General features: G+C 40.2%; 1 protein-coding gene across 1 annotated transcript in view; it reads left to right on the top strand.

The window, feature by feature from the left end:
* Positions 1-973: 973 nt before the first annotated feature.
* LOC133609490 (cadherin-10-like) overlaps positions 974-23,642 on the top strand; it is a 91,110-nt gene continuing 68,441 nt past the window's right edge. Inside the window, 2 exon segments of the mRNA XM_072913521.1 lie at positions 974-1,242; positions 21,233-21,580. Coding sequence (XP_072769622.1) covers positions 21,374-21,580 — 207 coding nt within the window. The 5' untranslated portion in view covers positions 974-1,242; positions 21,233-21,373.

Below are 23,642 nucleotides of genomic sequence, written 5' to 3'. Positions count from 1 at the left end.
CGTTGGTTAGAAGGCGATCGCCAAATTCGTCCTCGCTTTCTCCCGTGTCGCTGGCTGTCGTGTCGTTTTCGCTTGCACATGGTTCAAACCGATATGGCTCAATAGCTTCAGTTTCTTCTTCAATTTTGTTTTCGCTACCTGCCTCCACACTACAACCATCCGTTTCAATACATGCGTAATCTGTTGAATCGCTTAAACCGCTGAATCCGAGTCTGAATCCAAGCTAATGTCGCTATACCTTGCTGTTCTATGCGTCATGTTTGTTTGTATTGACATCACTGTGTGACGTCACAGGAAAATGGACGGGTGTTTATAACGATGGTTAAAATCAGGCACTTTGAAGCTTTTTTTAGGGATATTGCGTGATGGGTAAAATTTTGAAAAAAATAAATAGATTTTTAATGGTTTTAACCCTTCTGAAATTGTAATAATGTTCCCCTTTAAGATGGATGGATGGATGGTCCCACATAGATGTGGGGGTGCCTTCTTCCGCCATCACAGCTGTCGTGGTGGTTCTTACATCTACCGTCTTCCGCCTGCTCCGCCGTTGAGGTCTTCACCGTATCCCTGGCTAGGGGGCAGTCAGGTACTAGGCTTTTGCCAAGGGCCACCTGGGGTAACAGTAGCAAAAGGGGTTGGTTAACCTCCTAGTGCCCCAAGACCCCATAGAGGAGCCTCCACTGCTGAATGCACTTTAACGTCATGCCCAGGATCTTCCCCCGTACACACATAACAGATATAATAAGTAAGGCGTCACTTATGACAGCGAACCCGCTTCAACCACCTTTTGAGAAACGCCGGCTCAGCAGCACGGCTCCGACAAGCATCCAACACGGAGAGTGTGGAGGCAGCTTTGATGGCCGGGGAGGAGGATGCAGAAGTTCATCCACTTCTTTATGGCTAACTTGTGAATGGCAGCCAATCAGGAGCGGCGGCTTCGGCCAGGGTGACATCAGGAAGACGAGAGAAAGAAAGTGTAGGGGGGGGAGGAATAAAAAAAGAAAAAAAAAAGGGGGAGAGGCCAGAGTGAGGGATGGAGGGAGGGTGCAACACAGCACAAGGAGCACACTCTCTCTCTCTCTCTCTTTCTGCTCGCACACAGCAGCTGAGCCCTTGTCAGTCTTGGAATGTCGCCGCCGTCCGTCGCCGGGAGTCAGACGCTCGGTTGCTAAGCACCACCGAGGGAAAGGCAGCAGCAGCAGCAGCATCAGCATCAGCATCCCGGAGGCTGAGCGCAGAAAAGTAAGACCTGATTCTTTATTTTCCCCTCCATCTTCTCTCTCTCCACCAGGCGCCCATGCCCACGGAATAACACGCCTTGTAGCCCCAACTCCGAAAGAGGTCTGGGGGGGAAATTAATGTGCGCATGGAGCTCGGAGGAGGAGAAGTTCGCTTCCTCGCTAACTTTAGCTTCTAAATAGGAACTTTGGCGAAAAAGCCCACGCAGCCATCTTTGGTGTCGAAGGAGACGTCAGCCGCGTCCACTCAGCAGGTGACCAAGTACATCAAATGGAGACTAAAATATTCCACAGAGAGCAGTTACACAATGTTTACCTTTTTTACAAGTGGAGTTAGTCTTTTTTTTTTTTTTTTTCTTCCCCCCTCTCCTCAACAAGCCAGCGTGCTCGGTGTCACAATATCGCTTTCCAGCACGGCTTACTGAGCTCCATGGCAGAGGAGGTGGCAGCCCGCCAAAAAAAAAAAAAAAAAAAAAATTAAAACAAATGTCCGCCTGCCAGTGGGAAGGGGAAAATTCCGGAAGGTCGAGGGCGCCACCAAGTGGAAGAAAAATACACTGCACTGCACTGATGGCTTCAATCGTCGCAACACAATTGTTAATTAATAAGGACTATAATGTTTTTACACGGGAGTATTGTTGGACACAAAATGGAGGCCGGTCAGGTTAGCATGTAACACCTGCAGATTAAATCAATTTATTTAGATTAGTTCACAAATATTTGGACAGGGTTCGACTCCTGCAGTCAGTGATGTGTCATATTTTCTGATGGCTTCGATCGTCGCAACACAATTGATAATAACTTACTAAGTAATAAGGACTATAATTTTTTTTACATGGGAGCATTGTTGGACAGGAAATGGAGGCCGGTCAGTTTAGCATGTAACACCTGCCGATTAAATCTGGATTAGTTCACAAATATTTGGACAGGGATCGACTCCTGCAGTCAGTGATGTGTCATATTAGCAACACAATTGAATACAACTTGTTAATTAATAAGGACTATATTGTTTTTACATTATTACATTACATTATTTACAAAATACACAGAACAAGAATAATGATTAACCCTTTTTTTCCCCTTTTTTTAATTGAGAAAAATATTATTTATGTATTTAATATTTGTATGCTTACTATGGTATTTTATTTATTATGTATTTGTTCACTGTTCTGTTACAGAGAACAAGGAAATTGGATACATTTGCTGTAGTATAAAAAGGGGTAGGATTAAATAAACTCTGCTTCTTCCTACTCCTTTTCGGACAAGCTGGAATGAAACAACTAAAATTGTGTGATGCATTGCATTGTATGGTATGCATGTTCCAAGTAAACTGAAACTGAACTGAACTGAACATATGAGCTAAGTTGGACAGTAAATAGAGGCCGGTCAGTTAAGCATGTAACACGTACCTGCCAAATTAATCAACTTATTTAGATTAGTTTACAAATATTTGGACACGGTTCGACTCCTAGTGGTAAACTACGTTGTGGTTTTAGTCCACAAAGTCCTGCAAACATCAGGCTTGACGCTCCAGTGAAAAGCTGATGGTTTCTTTTTGTCAGCATCACAAAATTCCCCCAGTGGACATCTGTTTTTCTTCCGAAAAGACGAAATAAATGGGCCAAAAACAAGTGTTCACTGCAGAGGGCACTGGTTTTGAGAAGGGAATTACACATTTATAACACACTCATTATCAGTCCTTAATGGCCCAAAGAGCGATCACATTGTGTAATAACTCATTATGTTTTAAACTGTCTTAGCAGGTTTATATTAAAAGATCAGTTCTGGGACTAGTAAGAGTAAACAATACAGTTTGCTATAAAGATTTATTCCCAAACTACGGTCCGTGGGGCGGATTCTGGCCCGCCAGTAACCACAATCTGGTCCCAAATGTAATGTATTTATTTATTTATTTTAAATCTGTTCTATCAGGCTCTGGCAAATCATGTTGATGTTATGCCCATGTCTGCTGTGCAGATTTAATTTACAAATGACCAATGCAATGTGAAGAGAAATATATTTATATAGCACTTTTTCTCTCATGACTCGAAACGCGTCACATTGAGAAAGCCATTATCGAAATTTAAGCTACATTTACAGTTGTGTGGGTGGCACTGGGAGGTGTCTTGCCCAGGGACACACCGGCAGTGATTAGGATGGCGAAAAAGCTGGATTCGAACCGGGAACTCTCAAGTTTCTGGTCGGCCGCTCTACTAGCTGAGCCACACTGCTTTAAAAAAAAAGAAAACAAATGTGGGGACAATACATACGTATATATATATATATATATATATATATATATATATATATATATATATATATATATATATATATATATATACAGTATATATATACAGTATATATATATATATATATATACAGTATATATACAGTATATATGTGTATGTGCGTATATATACATACATATATATACATACATATATATATATATATATATATACATACATACATACACATAAATAAATTGTTTTTTATACATACATATATACATATATGTGTATATATATACATATATACATACACATATGTGTATATATATATATATTTATATATATACATATATATATATATACATATACACACACACACATATATATATATATACACACACATACACATATATACTGTATATATATATATATATATATATATATATATATACACAGTATATATGTGTATGTGTGTGTATATATATATATATATATATATATATATATACATATATATACAGTATATATGTGTATGTGTGTGTATATATATATATATATATATATATATATATATATATATATGTATACATATATACACATATACACACATATATATATATATGTATACATATATACACACACATATATATATATATATATATACATTCCGCCTTCCTGCGCTGTCATTGGCCGACTTTTATTTGTTGGCATGTAGCACATGCTGTGCATTCACATTTACTTATATATTATGTTATATTATATATTTATATTTTATATTATATATTTATATGTCTTTGTTATTAGTTCGCTTAGTTTAAGACTATGGCAAAACATACCGTTTTTTTTTTTTTTTTTTAAAGATCGAGCTAGTTATTTCCTTGCCGAATGTTTTTTCTCCCCCGCATTCACAGTGTGAAATGTCCGCTCCTGGAGGCACTCTGGACAATTTATTAGTATTCATAAAACATAAAGTGCACACTTAAATTTCACTGCATAATCAATTAAAGCGGCCTTATAGAGCATCCTTCCGCTGAGTTACGGACCCAGTCGCATGTTACAGCCGCTCCTCGGACACAAAGTCCATAAATTGGAATATTTAACCAGGGGGACGAAAAGAAAAAAAGAAAAAAAACCAGAAGGAAAAAGGAAGGTTCTGATTTAAAGGCTAATTATTGCTTGATGAGGCTTTTCGGACTACGATAGCTAATTATACTGCATTGTTAAGCATTTGGAAGTGTCTCTGGGTGAAGTAAAGCTGTTGTTAATGTGTCATGTATCTCTTATATCATATAAGCACATATAACTTATATGTGATGCCTTTATGAACCTACAAAATACTGGAGATGGGAGGGCGGGTTCTATTGGTTCTGAATTAAAATAACCACCTGAATATTAAACATACACTTAAGTATCACAACTGAGCATTATTGATTTTCTTTATGAAGCTGCGTCATGTGGGTTTTAGTCTTTGCTACCGGCATGAATCATCGCCTTATAACACAAGTGATGTGCTCATTAATAAGTCCTTTGCAATTTTACTTTACATTCATGCAAGAGTGTGCTGGTTTATGACGGGAGCGTGTGTGTAAATAATTAACGCTGCATTAGAGTCTTGAATTTATTATTGGACATGGTTTTAGTGTGTTTCCCACAAATGTGTGGTCTACTGGTTTTAACACACAGCCTGTTGATTAGTTTGGGCACTGCTGCTTACATTACAGTACCGCTGTAATGTAACAAAATGTATGTCCCCTTTTACATAAACCCTCCTACAAATAAATAACTATTTATGTGATTCCATCAAGTCAGTCCGCATGTATTCCTGCTAGTCGTGTGATCCCCAGTAGGAAAACTACGAGCAAAATTAGAGAAGGAAATATCGTTAAATTGTGTGCAAATGCTGAAAAAGCCTAAGTTAAACTGACGTTAGCATGCCAACAGTCAGCATGCGTCAAGGACCAAATAGCCAACGCCTCTTAAGTGCTTAGAAAATCTATAACATCCTAACATTAGCATCCTAACAGTAAATAAGCCTCAAATACCAAAATATCTGACTGTCTTGTAAATAACTGTGTCACGACTAGAACTATGGCGTGGTTTGTTCTCCCGAGGTGCAAAAGATTTGGACCATACGTGGCGTGAAGGGGAGTACATGATTTATTTAAACACTATAAGTACAAAAAAAGGAAGCAAACAAAAGGCGCGCACAAGGGCGGAGGTACAAAACTTGACTATAAACACAAAACTTGCACAAAGGCAGAAACTATGAACAATTAAATACAACTTGTAAACTATGGCATGAATAAAGAAAACTTACTTGGACGAGAAACCGGCATGAAAAAAGAGCAGCAAGGATCTTAAGGGTGTGTGGAGAGTGTGCAGAAGCATAAATGCGGGATGTCACCAGAAAGACAAACTGAAAACAATGAACTTAAATACTACAGACATGATTAACGAAAACAGGTGCGTGACTCAAAACGTGAAACAGGTGCGTGACGTGACAGGTGAAAACTAATGGGTTGCTATGGTGACAAACAAGAGTGCACAATGAGTCCAAACTTGGAACAGGTGAAACTAATGGGTAATCATGGAAACAAGACAAGGGAGTGAGAAGCCAGAAACTAAAGAGTCCAATAACTAAACAAAACAGAACATGACTAATACAAAACATGGTCACACAGACATGACAAACTGCAAAAATAAGGCCGCACAAGTGAGTGTGCTAGTGTTAGCATGTTTGTATGTTAAAGGGGAACATTAATTCAATTTCAGAAGGGTCAAAACCATTAAAAATCGGTTCCCAGTGGCTTATTTTTTTTTCCGAAGTTTTTTTTTAAATTTTACCCATCATGCAATATCCCTAAAAAAAGCTTCAAAGTGCCTGATTTTAACCATCGTTATATGCACCTGTCCATTTTCCTGTGACGTCACACAGTGAGGCCGATACAAACAAACATGGCGGATAGAACAGCAAGCTATAGCGACATTAGCTCGGATTCAGACTCGGATTTCAGCGGCTTAAGCGATTCAACAGATTACGCATGTATTGAAACGGATGGTTGTAGTGTAGAGGCAGGTAGCGAAAACGAAATTGAAGAAGAAACTGAAGCTATTGAGCCATATCGGTTTGAACCGTATGCAAGCGAAACCGACGAAAACGACACGACAGCCAGCGACACGGGAGAAAGCGAGGACAAATTCGGCTTTCGCCTTCTAACCAACGATTGGTATGTGTTTGTTTGGCATTAACGGAAACTAACAACTATGAACTAGGTTTACAGCATATGAAATACATTTGGCAACAACATGCACTTTGAGAGTGCAGACAGCCCATTTCGGGCGCGCTAAGAACATATATTTGTCCACAATTTCAGCACTCAGGTTAACCATACCTAAATAGACACAAAATACTGCATTACACAAGACTACCCGAATGTACTCGAATGATTGAAAAAAATAAATGTTTTTAAGCTAAATTATTGGTAAACACAGTTTATGTATAATAATTTACGTAAAACCGCGAGTAATGAATAAAGTTTTCATCAATTAATATATTCTGTAGACATACCCTCATCCGCTCTCTTTTCCTGAAAGCTGATCTGTCCAGTTTTGGAGTTGATGTCAGCATCTGCTTTGAGTGTCGCAGGATATCCACACATTCTTGCCATCTCTGTCGTAGCATAGCTTTCGTCGGTAAAGTGTGCGGAACAACCGACTGACCATTCCGTCGGCTTTCCCCACAGCCTCGTATTTTGAACAAATTCCGTCCAATTTCTTGCCACTTTTGCATCTTTGGGCTACTGGTGCAACTTGAATCCGTCCCTGTTGGTGTTGTTACACCCTCCGACAACACACCGACGAAAGTGAGAAAATGGCGGATTGCTTCCCGATGTGACGTCACAACGCTCCGAGAGCGAATAATAGAAAGGCGTTTAACTCGCCAAAATTCACCCATTTAGAGTTCGGAAATCGGTTAAAAAAATATATGGTCTTTTTTCTGCAACATCAAAGTATATATTGACGCTTACATAGGTCTGGTGATAATGTTCCCCTTTAATGTTTACATGCTAACAGTTAACATGCGTCAAGTGCCAAAATATCTGACTCTGATGCATATACCTGCATAAGTAGCTTTAAAAAAGCTAGCATGTTAACGGCAGCGTGCTAAAGTTAACATGCAAGTAGCAAAATATTAAAAGCTAAACAAAAAAGCTAACATCCTAATATTAGCATTCTAACAGCGTATATGCGTCAAGTACAAAAATATATGACTCGGAAGTGGACCGTATTTTTCGGAGTATAAGTCGCACCGGAGTATAAGTCGCACCTGCCAAAAATGCATGAAAAGAAGGAAAAAAACATATACAAGTCGCACTGGAGTATAAGTCGCATTTTTGGGGGAAATTTATTTGATAAAACCCAACCCCAAGAATAGACATTTGAAAGGCAATTTCAAATAAATAAAGAATAGAGAACAACAGGCTGAATAAGTGTACGTTATATGACGCATAAATAACCAACCGAGAATGTAACATATTATGGTAAGAGTCATTCAAATAACTATAACATATAGAACATGCTATACGTTTACCAAACAATCTGTCACTCCTAATCGCTAAAGCCCATGAAATCTTATACGTCTAGTCTCTTACGTGAATGAGCTAAATAATATTATTTGATATTTTACGGTAATGTGTTAATGATTTCACACATAAGTTGCTCCTGAGTATAAGTCGCACCCCCGGCCAAACTATGAAAAAAACTGCGACTTATAGTCCGAAAAATACGGTATACCTTCAAAAAGAGCTAAAAAAGCTAATTTCCTAAAATTGGAATACTAACATATGCATCAACTACCAAAATATCTGACTCTGAGGTGTCTACTGTACCTGAAAAATTAGCCAAGAAAGCTAGCATGCTAATATTAGCATGCTTACATGCTAACAGTTAACATTCTAACAATTAGCTTGCGTCACGTGCCAGAATAAATGACTGATGTGTATCCTTGGAAAATTAGCTAAACAAAGATCAGCATGCCAGTGTCAGCATGCTAAAGTTAACATGCGTCAAGTACCAAAATATGACTAACATGTATACCTTCAAAAATTGTTAAAAGATAAGCTGATGTGATAACATTGACATGTCAACATGCTACCTGTTAAAATGTGTTAAGTGCTAAAATACCTGATTCTGATGAGTATACCTGCACAATTAGCTAAAATAAAAAAGCTAGCATGCAAGCATCAGCGTTTTAAAGTTAACATAAAAGTACCAAAATATTTGACTGTGAAGTGTATACCTTCAGAAAGAGCTAAAAAAGCTAGCATCCTAACATTGGCATGCTAACAGTAAGCATGCCTCAACTATGAAAATATCTGGTTCTGAGGTGTTTACTGTACCTGCAAAAATTAGCCAAGAAAGCTAGCATGCTAATATTAGCACGCTTAGTTAACATACCAAAGTTACATGCCAAAATATTTGACTCTGATGCGTAGCCTCGCAAAATTATCTAAAAAAAAACTAGCACGCTAAAGTCAGCGTGCTAAAGGTAACGTGTTAAGTACCAAATATATATGACTCTAAGGTTCATAACTTCAAAAATTGCTGAAAAAAAGAAAATGCTAGTGTGATAACAGTTGACATTCATCAAGTGCCAAAATATCTGACTCTGAGTTGTATATTTGCATCATTAACTAAAAAAATCTAACATCCTAACATTAGCATTGTAACATTAAGCATGAGTCAAGAACCAGAATATATGTTTCTGAGGTGTATACCTGCAAAAATAGCTAAAAAAAAAGCCAGGAAAATCACCATGCTTAAGCTAGCATGCTAACAGTTTACGTCAAGTACCAAATATATATGACTGAGGCATATACTTGCAAAAATAGCTTAAACAAAACATAATATCCTGGTGTTAGTGTTACCATGCTAACACTAGCATGTTAAAAAAAGACCAACATTAGCAAGGAACAGTTTGACGGTTGAAATGTGGCGAATGTGAAAGTTTAAAAACATTTTTACATTAATTTAGAACAGTGGTTCTCAACCTTATTGGAGGTACCGAACCCCACCAGTTTCATATGCGCATTCACCGAACCCTTCTTTAGTGAAAAATAAAATGTTTTTTTTCTTAATTTAATCTTAATTTATAAATATTAATCATGAAATGATGTTATTATATTAAATAAATACTAATAAAGATACATTTTACAAACAAAGTTACAGGAATGTACACACGATCCCATGTTTACATCTCATTGTGCGACATGTGAATGTTATTAGTGGGAACTAAATGCGATATCTGAAAGGGGTACGAATTATTTCCAAAGCAGAAACCCCACCCAGACACACAATACTAGTCCAGTGAGCCAAAACACTTATATTAGAAAATAATCTCATGGAAATGACTACTGTAATTTGATTATAATAATAACACATTTAACTTGTTATTTAGTCAGGTTTGGGACAGGTGTGCTGCTGGTGTGGCCACAGTGCATGTGCACGTCTGACGTCGCTCACATGTGCTCCGCTGAATGCTCAAGGAGTTTTTACGTTTGCTCACGCATATGGAAAATTAGAGGGAACATTGTTTGGGGGTATCCATAATACGTCGATAGGGAGAAGTTTTTATTTACACGATGAGTCAGGTGTGTCTTGACCTCCGCGGCGGAGGCTCAGCCGAACCCCTGAGGCAGACTCACCGAACTCCTAGTATTCTATTGAACCCAGGTTAAGAACCACTGATTTAGAATGAGAAAAATGTCTTGGAAGATGTTGAATTCCTAGAAATGGTAGCACAGGTGTCATAAATGAGCCTAATGTTCTCACACGTTGCATTGTGAGGACATACCAGCCCTGAAGAGCATTAATTTCCGACACGATGCTGAGCGACGCTCCTAAAAGTGCTTAGCCTCTCACTTTCACCGTCGACGCCGCCAGTGTTGCGTGTTCAATTACGGGTGCAGACGTACGGCCGGGGCCGTTTTCTTCTCGCAGGCAACAGCTCCGTTTACGTCTGATCAAAGACGCTCTTATTCAGCAAAACAAGAACGTATAATTCCGCAGATTACACAAACGGAGCGGAGCTGAGCGCCTGCCAGGACGCGTCTTAGCGCGAGATTAAGGATAACAACCCGAGGACGGCACTTCGGAAGCACATTAATTTCGTCCATTCAAGTCCGAGTTTTTTTTTTACGCTGCCTCTGACTTAATCGGCTCGTAAACAACTTTTTAACGCGCCCTGATTTCAATGGGCTGAGTCTATAGGATGTGGCGAGGCGTCCGCATGCTCGCTCAGCCTTAATGGACTGTTTGGAAGAACCCTGACGCCTGATAGGCTGCAGCCCATCAAGGATTCATATCCAGAATGCTATTAAAGCCCAAGGACAGGCGGGAATGTTAATTACAAAATGCAATAACAAGCGTCAGCCCAGATTAATTGCCAGGCGGCGTTTTCCCTGATCTGGAGAACGGCGGCGTGCATCACACTGGCGCATAATGGAGGAAATAAAATTAGAAATGGAGAAGGGCTCATCAAAGACCACAACAAGCAGATAATGTCATCTCTCTGCGGGAGGCAAACATGTTTACCTCGGAAACCTGCATAGCCATCCATCTTATCGTTTCTGAGTTTTCTCAGTGACCTTCGTGCGAGTCAGCATCCTCGAAAAAGACCACACTTCTGAAAGCTTTATGACTGGACTTTGTTGGGATTGGTCAGGATTTCGCATGATCCAGTCTTTGGATGAAGATTCTTGCTGGATCCATTACTTCCATACTGCGTATCCTAACCGAGGTCACACTGAGAGCTTCCCAGGGTGTGATTAGGATTCTCCCCTTAAGGAGGGTTAGAGCCCTCCCAAATTCTTAAGTTCTAAAATGATGAGGTGACTAGAACTGATTCTGCAGAACAGGAGTAAGTACAAACAACAGGGAAAACCAGGCCTGGAGAGAGGTCGAAACAATCTCTCTAATGGTCCGCCCGGGATGCCCCACCTTGGCATGAATTGAGACTGAAACTTGGAATGGAACTTAATGTTCATTGCACTTAAAAAGTACAACGATTTTACATTTTTAGTACAGAAGACCAGACAAATATCATACAGGGTAGACTAAACCGGAGCACAAATGGGTCGTCACAAGGGCAGCGCCCCGTAAAGGTGGGAAAAAGGTAAAACATTGGTAAAAAAACAAATCCAGAATTAAACTCCTGTTGGGGACAGGGGCCTCAGTTTGAGACCAGTAAAAATTTTGCGTGATCCAGTCTTTGGATGAAGATTCCTGCTGGATCCATTACTTTCATATTGCGTATCCTAACCGGGGTCACACTGAGAGCTTCCCAGGGTGTGATTAGGATTCTCCCTTTAAGGAGGGTTAGGGCCCTCCCAGATTCTTTAGTTCTAAAATGATGAGGTGACCAGAACTGATTCTGCAAAACAAGAGTAAGTACAAAGAACAGTAAAAACCAGGCTTGGAGAGAGGTCGAAACAATCTCTCTAATGGTCCGCCCGGGTAGCCCCACCTTGGCATGAATTGAGACTGAAACTTGGAATGGAACTTAATGTTCATTGCACTTAAAAGGTACAACGATATTACATTTCAGTACAAAAGACCAGACAAATATCATACAGGGTAGACTAAACTGGAGCACAAATGGGTCGTCACAAGGGCAGCCCCCCCCCCCGTAAAGGTGGGAATAAGGTAAAAGATTGGTAAAAAAAAAACAAATCCCAAATTAAACTCCTGTTGGGGACAGGGGGCTCAGTTTGAGACCAGTAAAAATGTCATGTAATCCAGTCTTTGGATGAAGATTCCTGCTGGATCCATTACTTCCATACTGCGTATCCTAACCGGGGTCACACTGAAAGCTTCCCAGGGTGCGATTAGGATTCTCCGTTTAAGGAGGGTTAGAGCCCTCCCAGATTCTTAAGTTCTAAAATGATGAGGTGACTTGAACTGATTCTGCAAAACAGGAGTAAGTACAAACAGCAGTAAAAACCAGGCCTGGAGAGAGGATGAAACAATCTCTCTAATGGTCTGCCCGGGTAGCTCCACCTTGGCATTAATTGAGACTGAAACTTGGAAAGGAACTTAATGTTCATTGCACTTAAAAGTTACAACAATATTACAATTCAGTACAAAAGACCAGACAAATATCATACAGGGTAGACTAAACTGGAGCACAAATGGGTCGTCACAAGGGCAGCGCCCCGTAAAGGTGGGAAAAAGGTAAAAGATTGGTAAAAAAAACTAATCCCAAATTAAACTCCTGTTGGGGGCAGGGGGCTCAGTTTGAGACCAGTAAAAATGTCATGTAATCCAGTCTTTGGATGAAGATTCCTGCTGGATCCATTACTTCCATACTGCGTATCCTAACCGGGGTCACACTGAAAGCTTCCCAGGGTGCGATTAGGATTCTCTCTTTAAGGAGGGTTAGAGCCCTCCCAGATTCTTAAGTTCTAAAATGATGAGGTGACTAGAACTGATTCTGCAAAACAGGAGTAAGTACAAACAGCAGTAAAAACCAGGCCTGGAGAGAGGTCGAAACAATCTCTCTAATGGTCTGCCCGTGTAGCCCCACCTTGGCATGAATTGAGACTGAAACTTGGAAAGGAACTTAATGTCCATTGCACTTAAAAGTTTCAACGATATTACATTTCAGTACAAAAGACCAGACAAATATCATACAGGGTAGACTAAACCGGAGCACAAATGGGTCGTCACAAGGGCAGCGCCCCGTAAAGGTGGGAAAAAGGTAAAAGATTGGTAAAAAAAACAAATCCCGAATTAAACTGCTGTTGGGGGCAGGGGCCTCAGTTTGAGACCAGTAAAACATTTTCGTGATCCAGTCTTTGGATGAAGATTCCTGCTGAATCCATTACTTCCATATTGCGTATCCTAACCGGGGTCACACTGAGAGCTTCCCAGGGTGCGGTCAGGATTCTCCCTTTAAGGAGGGTTAGGGCCCTCCCAGATTCGTAAGTTCTAAAATGATGAGGTGACTAGAACTGATTCTGCAAAACAGGAGTAAGTACGAACAGCAGTAAAAACCAGGCCTGGAGAGAGGTCGAAACAATATCTCTAATGGTCTGCCCGGGTAACCTTACCTTGGCATGAATTGAGACTGAAACTTGGAAAGGAACTTAATGTTCATTGCACTTAAAAGTTTCAACGATATTACATTTCAGTACAGAAGACCAGACAAACATCATACACGGTAGACTAAACCGGAACACAAATGGGTCGTCACAAGGGCAGCGCCCCGTAAAGGTGGGAAAAAGGTAAAACATGGGTAAGAAAACAAATCCCAAATTAAACTCCTGATGGGGCGGGGGCCTCAGTTTGACAGCGGTAAAAAACCTCGAGCAAAGTACATATACAGATCACGACGCCCAACTTTAGACTTGCAACGAGGGGCGAGGGAGCGGCCCGAAGCCAGCAAAGGCGCTGCTCTGTTATCCATCACGGGGGGTGAAGCGACAAGGCGTGGGATGTGGGGGATTGGGTACATGTGTGTGTGTGTGGCGTGTATTTTCCATGGATGCATTTTTTGTGTTTGTGTAAGCCTGAATATTTGCTTTGTTCCTCGACTTCGGTGTTCGTCCAGTCAATCCGGGTGTGTGTCCATGAAAGACAGCGAATGAATTTGTAGCGTCTTCCATACACTGTCCCATAGGGAGAATATTGAAGCAACGACCTTGCCAAGGAAAACAATCCAGATTAGGATGTTTGTGTTTGAGCGAGCGAAAACAAATGTAAACATTTCACTCTAATTGTCTTCTCAAACTCATCCTACTTCGCAGAGCAGACAGCTTCTCCAAGATGTTACCCAGTTTGCACAAAAAGTCAGCATGCCCACAGCTCTGCCCATCCTTCAGTCATTTGTGGCAGCTTCGGGGCACCTTGAACGACTGCCAGGATCTCCCAATTTGGGCAACATGTACTCCAATCTGCAGATGTCCTGTTATCATGGTTCCCAACAGGTAGATGTCTTCGACTTAAAGAATCATTAGGTATGCGGCACTCGAATCCTCTCAAAAGTCCACCGTGTCGAGCAAGAAAGTTCCTTCAGGACATGCAGGTTCCCCCGAACCAGAGCTTCTCGTTTAACTTAAGCTTAAACTGAAAAACAGAACTCAACTTGTGTGCTGGGGCATTCATTGTGTTTATCTCCTAATAGCAGAATGAAGGACACGTTTCAGGCGTTCTTATTCCGCCAAAAGGAGGGAAAATATATCCCCCGGCGCCCTACACACTGTCCCAGAAAGTCCTTCATCAGGTTCAACAGGCCCATTGACCTTTGAGCCGGAATAGTACCTCAAGTACTCCAGCCTCTGAACAGCTGGAGCATACTTAATAAGCTCTTTAAGAAAAGGGAGATTTATTACAATTAACTTCCTAAAGACCATCAATTATTCATGTGCGCCCCCAAATTACCCATCAGGAAGAAGTCCTAGTGGGGGATTTAAGGGGAGGAAGAAGACGGCCGATACGCCAAAATACTTCTCACGAGGGCGATCCGTCTTCAGAGTGCATCATGGCATGAACAGGTATGGAAGGGATTGACTGAAAGTAATCAACGTGAAACCAAATTAGCTTTTGAGCGACGTGATTAATCTCAGTGGAAGTGGCAATAGGACCTAACTCTATTAAGGCTGCTTCTCTATTGACCCCAAACCAAACCTGACCCTCACCCGAAACTAAAAACTCACAGATTAGGTCTGCCACTCGCTGGCTCTTATGGCTGCCCTCACAGGGCCGCTCGTAACAGTAAATACTTAGGAATAAAAATGCATAATAGCCTCGTTACACAATTTGCATAGGCAGTTAAGTTTGATGATTATATCTTTTACCAACAGACTTTGAAATTGTACAATAGGCAAGGTTGTATTTTTGCCTCATTGCTGTGAGAATCCTGCGTGTGACTGAAGCATTAAAGAGTGAGACTATCCAGGACTAGCTGCAGTGTGCTCTAACAGCCACCAGGTAGCGTCTGTGAGAAGGTATTAATGTAGCATCGCTTTCTCTTTCGGACTTATCAGGTCGGTTGTGCGTTCTTCACTCACGCTTTAAGTGAAGGATGAGGCAAAAATACAACCCTACCTACTAGAGATGCGCGGATAGGCAATTATTTCATCCGCAACCGCATCAGAAAGTCGTCAACCATCCGCAATCCACCCGATCTAACATTTGATCAGAACTGCATCCGCCCGCCATCCGCCCGCACCCGCCCGTTGTTATATATCTAATATAGACGATGCAAGGCATTAGTGCGGTTATAAAGCTTTTGCCTGTTAAAGAAAGGAGACTGATCCAACGCAGCACAGACTTTCGCGTGCCACGCTGTCACGACCCAGACGCACACCAGTGCGCAATCATATGGGAGCCGCGCTGAGCGCACCTCCAAGCGCGTCTCGCTGCCGGCGACGGCCGGGTATATGGGCCCGACGCTCCAGCGCCATCCATTTTCAGGGCTAGTTGATTCGGCAGGTGGGTTGTTACACACTCCTTAGCGGGTTCCGACTTCCATGGCCACCGTCCTGCTGTCTATATCAACCAGGGTGAGCCCCACCCCTTTCGTGAGCGCACTGCGCGCGGAGTGACCCCTGTTACGCGCCCCCGGCAACAGGGTGGCGGGCAGGTAAGCTGCGCGGGCGGAGCGCGCGGAGTGACCCCTGTTACGAGCCCCCGGCCACGGGGGTGGCGGGCAGGTAAGCTGCTTACCTGCTGCGCGTGACGCCGGCCGCGGCGAAGGCGGACGAGGCGGGGTGTCGGTGCGGTGGGCGCGGTGGTGACCCTGGACGTGCGTCGGGCCGTTCTCGCGGATCGCCTCAGCTACGGCTCCCGGTGGGGCCCTCTCGGGGGAAGGGGCCTCGGTCCCGGACCCCGGCGAGGCGTCGGGGGCCTTCTCCGCTCCGTAAAACTGTCCATCTCTTTTTTTTTTTTTCTTCTGTTGTGGCATATGCAGCAGGTGCCTGCTCGTTTTTCGTATGTGGGTAACAACATTTAACTATGTATATATATTTCCGAATTGGTTTAACTGCCACCCGCCTGAATCTATTTAAAATCTAATTTTTTTTTATTTCAATCGCCCGATCCGCGGATAATCCGCCGACTCCGCGGTTGTGCCCGCAAACCACACATCTCTACTACCTACTGTAAGCCAACTTGGTAAGCACATATATATGTAATTATTGTTAACCAAAAAACAAATAATAATTATTGCATGCACAGATATTAAAATTTAGAAGATACGCAGTAGGTGTCCTCCAAAAAAATTGCGATTCTATTTACTTTGACATGTTATCCCTAATATATATTATATATATTTTTTTTTTCTAAATATTTTTTTTTTTTTAAGGAATACATTTTTGGATGAACATTAACTAAACAATATTGATAATTATTTGTATTATTGATTGTGTTGCTTTTATACATTTGTTTAAAAAAATATATTTAAAAAATATGCATTTAATAAGTACTTGGTAAATTTCTATCCTAAGTATTGTAAAGCTGCTATTGGGTTGGAGTTAGGGTTGCTCTATTTTCCTTTATTAGATTAATTACATTCTGTTCATTTTTGTAAATACAATTGTTAAAAGTACAATTGAAAAATGACTTTTTTAGGCCTACTCTGTGCTTTTGTGACTTGTTTTGAAAAGGTTTTGTTATAATTTATTTACCAAATAATATTACGACGATTGTGTCGAATTGAGAACCGATTCTGAATCCGATCGTCACCCCAAGAATCGGAACAGAATTGTCTGCAGCATTTTTATCTGTCAATATTAAAAGAACAAATACATTTAGCCTAAAAATATTTTATTTCCAGCTTTTGGCGAGCCACGTAAAATAAAGTGGTGGGCCACATTTGGCCCCTGGGCCTTGAGTTTGATATTTATGTCGAAGGAAGAACTAAACAACCATGGTTTAATTTTCTACAAACATATAAGGATGCCGTATAATTGTACACAATTTGCATGCATTGTAACCACAAGAAGGCGGGCAGAAAGGCGACAAATGTTGGCTGTCGGGTTAGTAAGACATTAGATCATATTCCAGGCCAATTAGCAAACATGTAAATTACATTTTCCATCATGTTTAGCAATATTTTGTGCATGACTACCAAGCTACTGACGGTACATTTACCAGCAACTATGACATTTAATGTACCTAAAGAAGAGCATTTAGAGATGGGGTGTCCAAAATTTTTGACTGGGGGCCTGCATTGGGTTTAAAAAATTTAGCCGGGGGCCGAATTCCGACTGCATGCAAAGTAACAAATACATACATACACATATACATATATATATATATATATATATATATATATATATATATATATATATATATATATATATATATATATATATGTATGTATGTACTGTGTGTATATATATATATATATATATATATATATATATATATATATATATATATATATATGTATGTATGTACTGTGTGTATATATATATATATATATATATATATATATATATATATATATATATATATATATATATATATACATATATACATATATATATACATACATACATACATATATATATATATATATATATATATATATATATATACACATACATACATATATATATGTGTATGTATATATATATATATGTATGTATGTATGTACTGTGTATATATATATATACATATATATATATATATATATATACATATATACATATATATATATATATATATACATATATATATATATATATATATATATACATATATACATATATATATATATATATATATATATACATATATATATATACATATATATATATATATATATATATATGTATATATAAATACATATAACTACATATACACATATATACATATATACACACATACATATACACACATATATACACATATACATATAAATACATATACATATGTACACACATACATATATACATACATATATACACATACACATATATGCATATATACACATACTTATGTACATACATACATACCTATATACGTACATATATACTGTACATACATATATACATACCTATATATGTACATATAAATATATACATACTTATATACAAATATACATATATGTACATATACATAATACATATACTTGTATACATATACAGGTATACCTATATATACACACATATACATATATACTTTATACATATGTGTACATATATACCTATATATACATATCAGTGTTGGCGTTAACGCACTTTTTGTGTCTTTTTACGCATTGAAATCAGAAAAGACGCGTATTTCCGGAAGTCCACGCATCCCCCGAGCGCGTATTTTATTTTTATTTTTTTACCGCCTGGTTAGCTTGTTTGTTTGTTTTTTTATCGATTATTGCTTTATATTTGCCGGGTTAAATGATTAATGATTCATTATTGGTCGACTTCAAAGTAATGCACTTTCCGGTACAATTTCTTACATTTTGATTCGCCGAAAGTTTTATCGATCACAAATACTGCATACTGTTATTGTTTTCGTCATGGCGAGCAATACACCAAAGAAGCGAAGCTTCAATGAAAAGTGGCTTCAGGAGCCACTTTTCAGCAAATGGCTCACTTATGGCGATGGAAAAATGTTTTGCACGCCATGTAAACGGGCTAAGAAAAATAACACCTTTACGACCAGGTGCACTGATTTTCAAAGATCCGGCCTCACCATGCACCAAGAAACCGCAGTGCAACACACCTTCACATAGACTTGACCAGGTTGTTGATTGTGGCCTGTGGGATGTTGGTCCACTCTTCAATTGCTGTGCGAAGCTGCTGGATATTGGCAGGAACTGAAACATGCTGTCGTACACGCCGATCCACAGCATCCCAAACATGCTCAATGGGTGACATGTCCGCTGAGTATACTGGCCATGCAAGAACTGGGATGTTTTCAGCTTCCAGGAATTGTGAACAGACCCTTGTACCACGGGGCCGTGCATTGCCATGCTGCAACATGAGGTGATGGTCTCGGGTGAATGACACAACAATGGGCCTCAGGATCTTGTCACTGTATTTCTGTTCATTCAAAAGGCCATCAATAAAATGCACTTGCGTTCGTTGTCCATAACATACGCCTGATCATACCATAACCCCAACCCCACAATGGGCCACTACATTCATTTAAAGATGTAGCGACAAACTGTAGTTACTGACAGTGGTTTTCTGAAGTTTTCTGTATGTGGAATTCAATTATGGTATGGATTGAGCAAAGACATCAAACAATGTACTAATATGATCCACTTCAAGAAACTCTTCAAACTTAAAGTGTTTAAAGACCATCAATTATTCATGTGCGCCCCCAAATTACCCATCAGGAAGAAGTCCTGGTGGGGGATTTAAGGGGAGGAAGAAGACGGCCGATACTCCAAAATACTTCTCACGAGGGTGGTCCGTCTTCAGAGTGCATCATGGCATGAACAGGTATGGAAGGGATTGACTGAAAGTAATCAACGTGAAACCAACTTAGCTTTTGAGCGACGTGATTAATCTCAGTGGAAGTGGCAAAAGGACCTAACTCTATTAAGGCTGCTTCTCTATTGACCCCAACCCAAACCTGACCCTCACCCGAAACTAAAAACTCACAGATTAGGTCTGCCACTCGCTGGCTCTTATGGCTGAAGTTCCGCATCAGCTGCCAACCCTGACCCAGATCTAGAGTCTTCTGTACATTAGCGCCTCGGTTTTCTTTAGTAATCTGTTCCCAAAGGTCCAACAAAGACCAATTGTACGTCGTACTGCTCAAGAGCTAATTTCATTTCAATGCCTTTCATTGCCTGATGATGAATGTATGATATTATTTTTAGTGGAATCAGAATATTTGATGCAACTCTGTGGCTGTTATTAGAAAATGTGGTTTGGATTCAAGCCCACTCCGATAAGAACGGTCTTGATGCCGAAATTGTGATGTATCATGTTCCAAATAAACTCAAACTCAATATTGGCATCATATAGAGTTTAACAGCATCATTAAAAAGTATTTTATGAATTGGCATTTTCTTATCAAAACAAGTGAAGTTCCGCCTCAGCTGCCAACCCTGACCCAGATCTAGAGTCTTCTGTACATTAGCGCCTCGGTTTTTATCAGTAATCTCTTCCCAAAGGTCCAACAAAGACCAATTGTACGTCGTACTGCTCAAGAGCTAGTTTCCTTTCAATGCCTTTCATTGCCTGATGATGAATTTATGATATTATTTGTATTGGAATCAGAATATTTGATGCAACTCTGTGGCTGTTATTAGAAAATGTGGTTTGGATTCAAGCCCACTCCGATAAGAACGGTCTTGATGCCGAAATTGTGATGTATCATGTTGTACGCTTGCATGTTCCAAATAAACTCAAACTCAATATTGGCATCATAAAGAGTTTAACAGTATCATAAAGAAAGTATTTTATGAATTGGCATTTTCTTATCAAAACAAGTGAAGTTCCGTCCCAGATGCCAACCCTGACCCAGATCTAGAGTCTTCTGTACATTAGCGCCTCGGTTTTCTTTAGTAATCTGTTCCCAAAGGTCCAACAAAGACCAATCGTACGTCTTACTGCTCAAGAGCTAATTTCATTTCAATGCCTTTCATTGCCTGATGATGAATTTATGATATTATTTGTAGTGGAATCAGAATATTTGATGCAACTCTGTGGCTGTTATTAGAAAATGTGGTTTGGATTCAAGCCCACTCCGGTAAGAACGGTCTTGATGCCTCGACAACTAAAGTTTCCTGTTTTTCCGCAGGGCTTCGGTGTTTGGCGGCACCGTCAGGAGTACGATGTGTGTTCTGCTCACGCTACCTTGCAGTGGTCACCGAGTCACGAGCTACTCACCATAAATTTGCCCAGTCGTCCGGACGTGAGACCCCCTCGCCGCTCGGATACCATGTTCATCGGCCGGGTGGTCCTGGCGCTCTGCGCCCTTTGGCCCGTCGCCGTCGCCCTGCCTCTCACGCCTGGGAATATTGGGAATGCGTTCGGGACGAAGGAGAGCGACGGCAGGATTCTGCACCGGTCCAAGCGGGGATGGATGTGGAATCAATTCTTTCTGCTGGAGGAATACACGGGGAACGACCATCAGTATGTCGGCAAGGTAACGTGGCCGGATAGATTGGGTGTAGAGTAATTACTGTAGGCCCGGCTCCCTGCTTTGATTGGCTCTAAGAGGAATGGACTGACACAAAGCTGTCTGCAGCCAAAGGAGAGATGGGACGCCCCGGCGAGAGCTTTGCCTCCTCAAGTCAATTCAACATTGTCTTCCTCAGGCTGGCTATTAGTACGAGTCTCTTTGCACAGATTGATCCACTAAGAGCATTGTGTGGCCCCACAGTAAGATCCGTTAATGAATCTATTTGTTGCAACCAAGCCAGATCGTGTAGACGAGTACAATAACATAGGACAAGCAAAATCAACAATTGTAAAATAGTGTGTTGTGCAAAACCAAGCCCTGATGCTGGAATTTAGACAGTTTAAATGTGCTTTTTGGTCAGACATATTGTGGCTTTATGCTAAAGAGCTGTGCTTGTCCGCAAGTTTGTCTCTAGTTTTCACACTTTGACTGTACTCTGTAACTCAGACCTGGGCATGTGGCCCGTTAAGCTTTTCAATCTGGCCCGCCGGACATTCCTATATACCGTATTTTTCGGAGTATAAGTCGCACCGGAGTATAAGTCGCACCTGCCGAAAATGCATAATAAAGAAGGAAAAAAAAACATACATAAGTTGCACTGGAGCCCGGCCAAACTATGAAAAAAACTGCGACTTATAGTCCGAAAAATACGGTAATTATTTTAGATCTTTAAGATGGAAACTGTAGCTGCCATTATGATGTGCAGTGATGTTTTCAAATGACCGTAAGTCTTCAACTCTACAAAGTATTTCAATGGTTGGAATCTGCGCTTTTCCCCTGATATACTAGTTACTATGGTAATGTAATTAGTTACTATAGTAACGTAATTAGTTACTATGGTAATCTAAATCACAGCAGCTCAGACGAGGCACCAAGCAGTGTGGGTGGGGAGCGTTTCCACAGACTGTTTCCAGAGCGGCCAGCCTGAAATGCGGGTGTCAGGGACGGACGCGAAAAGAGATTTTTACAACAAAGTTCTAAAGCTTAGTGATGTATCAGATTGTAGGTGTTTTTTGTTTTTTTTACCCTTCGCGTTCATATTTCACTGTTTTCGTTGCATTTTTGTTGCGTTTCGCTAGATTGTAAAATATGTCGATTGAGAGGGGGTGCATACTTGCCAACTCTCCCGGATTTTCCGGGAGACTCCCGAAATTCAGTGCCTCTCCCGAAAACCTCCCGGGACAAATTTTCTCCCGAAAATCTCCCGAAATTCAGGCGGAGCTGGAGGCCACGCCCCCTCCAGCTCCATGCGGACCTGAGTGACATGTCGACAGCCTGTTTTCACGTCCGCTTTCCCACAATATAAACAGCGTGCCTGCCCAATCACATTATAACTGTAGAATGATCGAGGGCGAGTTCTTGGTTTCTTCTGTGGGTTTATTGTTAGGCAGTTTCATTAACGTCTTCCCAGCGCAGCAACAACACACAACAGCAGCAGTCACGTTTTCGTCTACCGTAAAGCAGTTTGTCTGCCGTTAACAGCAATGTTGTGACACTCTTAAACGGGACAATACTGCCATCTACCGTACATGCATATGTGACAATAACATCTATGGCTTTTAGAGAGTGCAGTGCACAACTGCGCACCCAACAAGGAGACGAAGCAGAATGCATCATCAGAGAGGGTGTTCAGCAAGGTTAGAAAAATAGTGACTGAGAATAGAACAAGGATGGACAATTCAACCCTTAACTCAACAATGAGTAGATGAGTGTTATGTGTGTGTATATGTGTAAATAAATGAACACTGAAATTCAAATATTTCTCTTATTTATATATATATATATATATATATATATATATATATATATATATATATATATATATATATAATAAATAAATAAATAAATAAATAAATATATATATATATATATATATATATATATATATATATATATATATATATATATATATATATATATAGATAGATATATAGATAGATATATATATATAGCTAGAATTCACTGAAAGTCAAGTATTTCTTATATATACTTTGTGAATTCTAGCTGTAAATATACTCCTCCCCTC

This window comes from Nerophis lumbriciformis, linkage group LG07, assembly GCF_033978685.3.
Source record: "Nerophis lumbriciformis linkage group LG07, RoL_Nlum_v2.1, whole genome shotgun sequence".
Taxonomy (NCBI): Eukaryota; Metazoa; Chordata; class Actinopteri; order Syngnathiformes; family Syngnathidae; genus Nerophis; species Nerophis lumbriciformis.
This window is presented reverse-complemented; position numbering and strand designations above follow the sequence as displayed.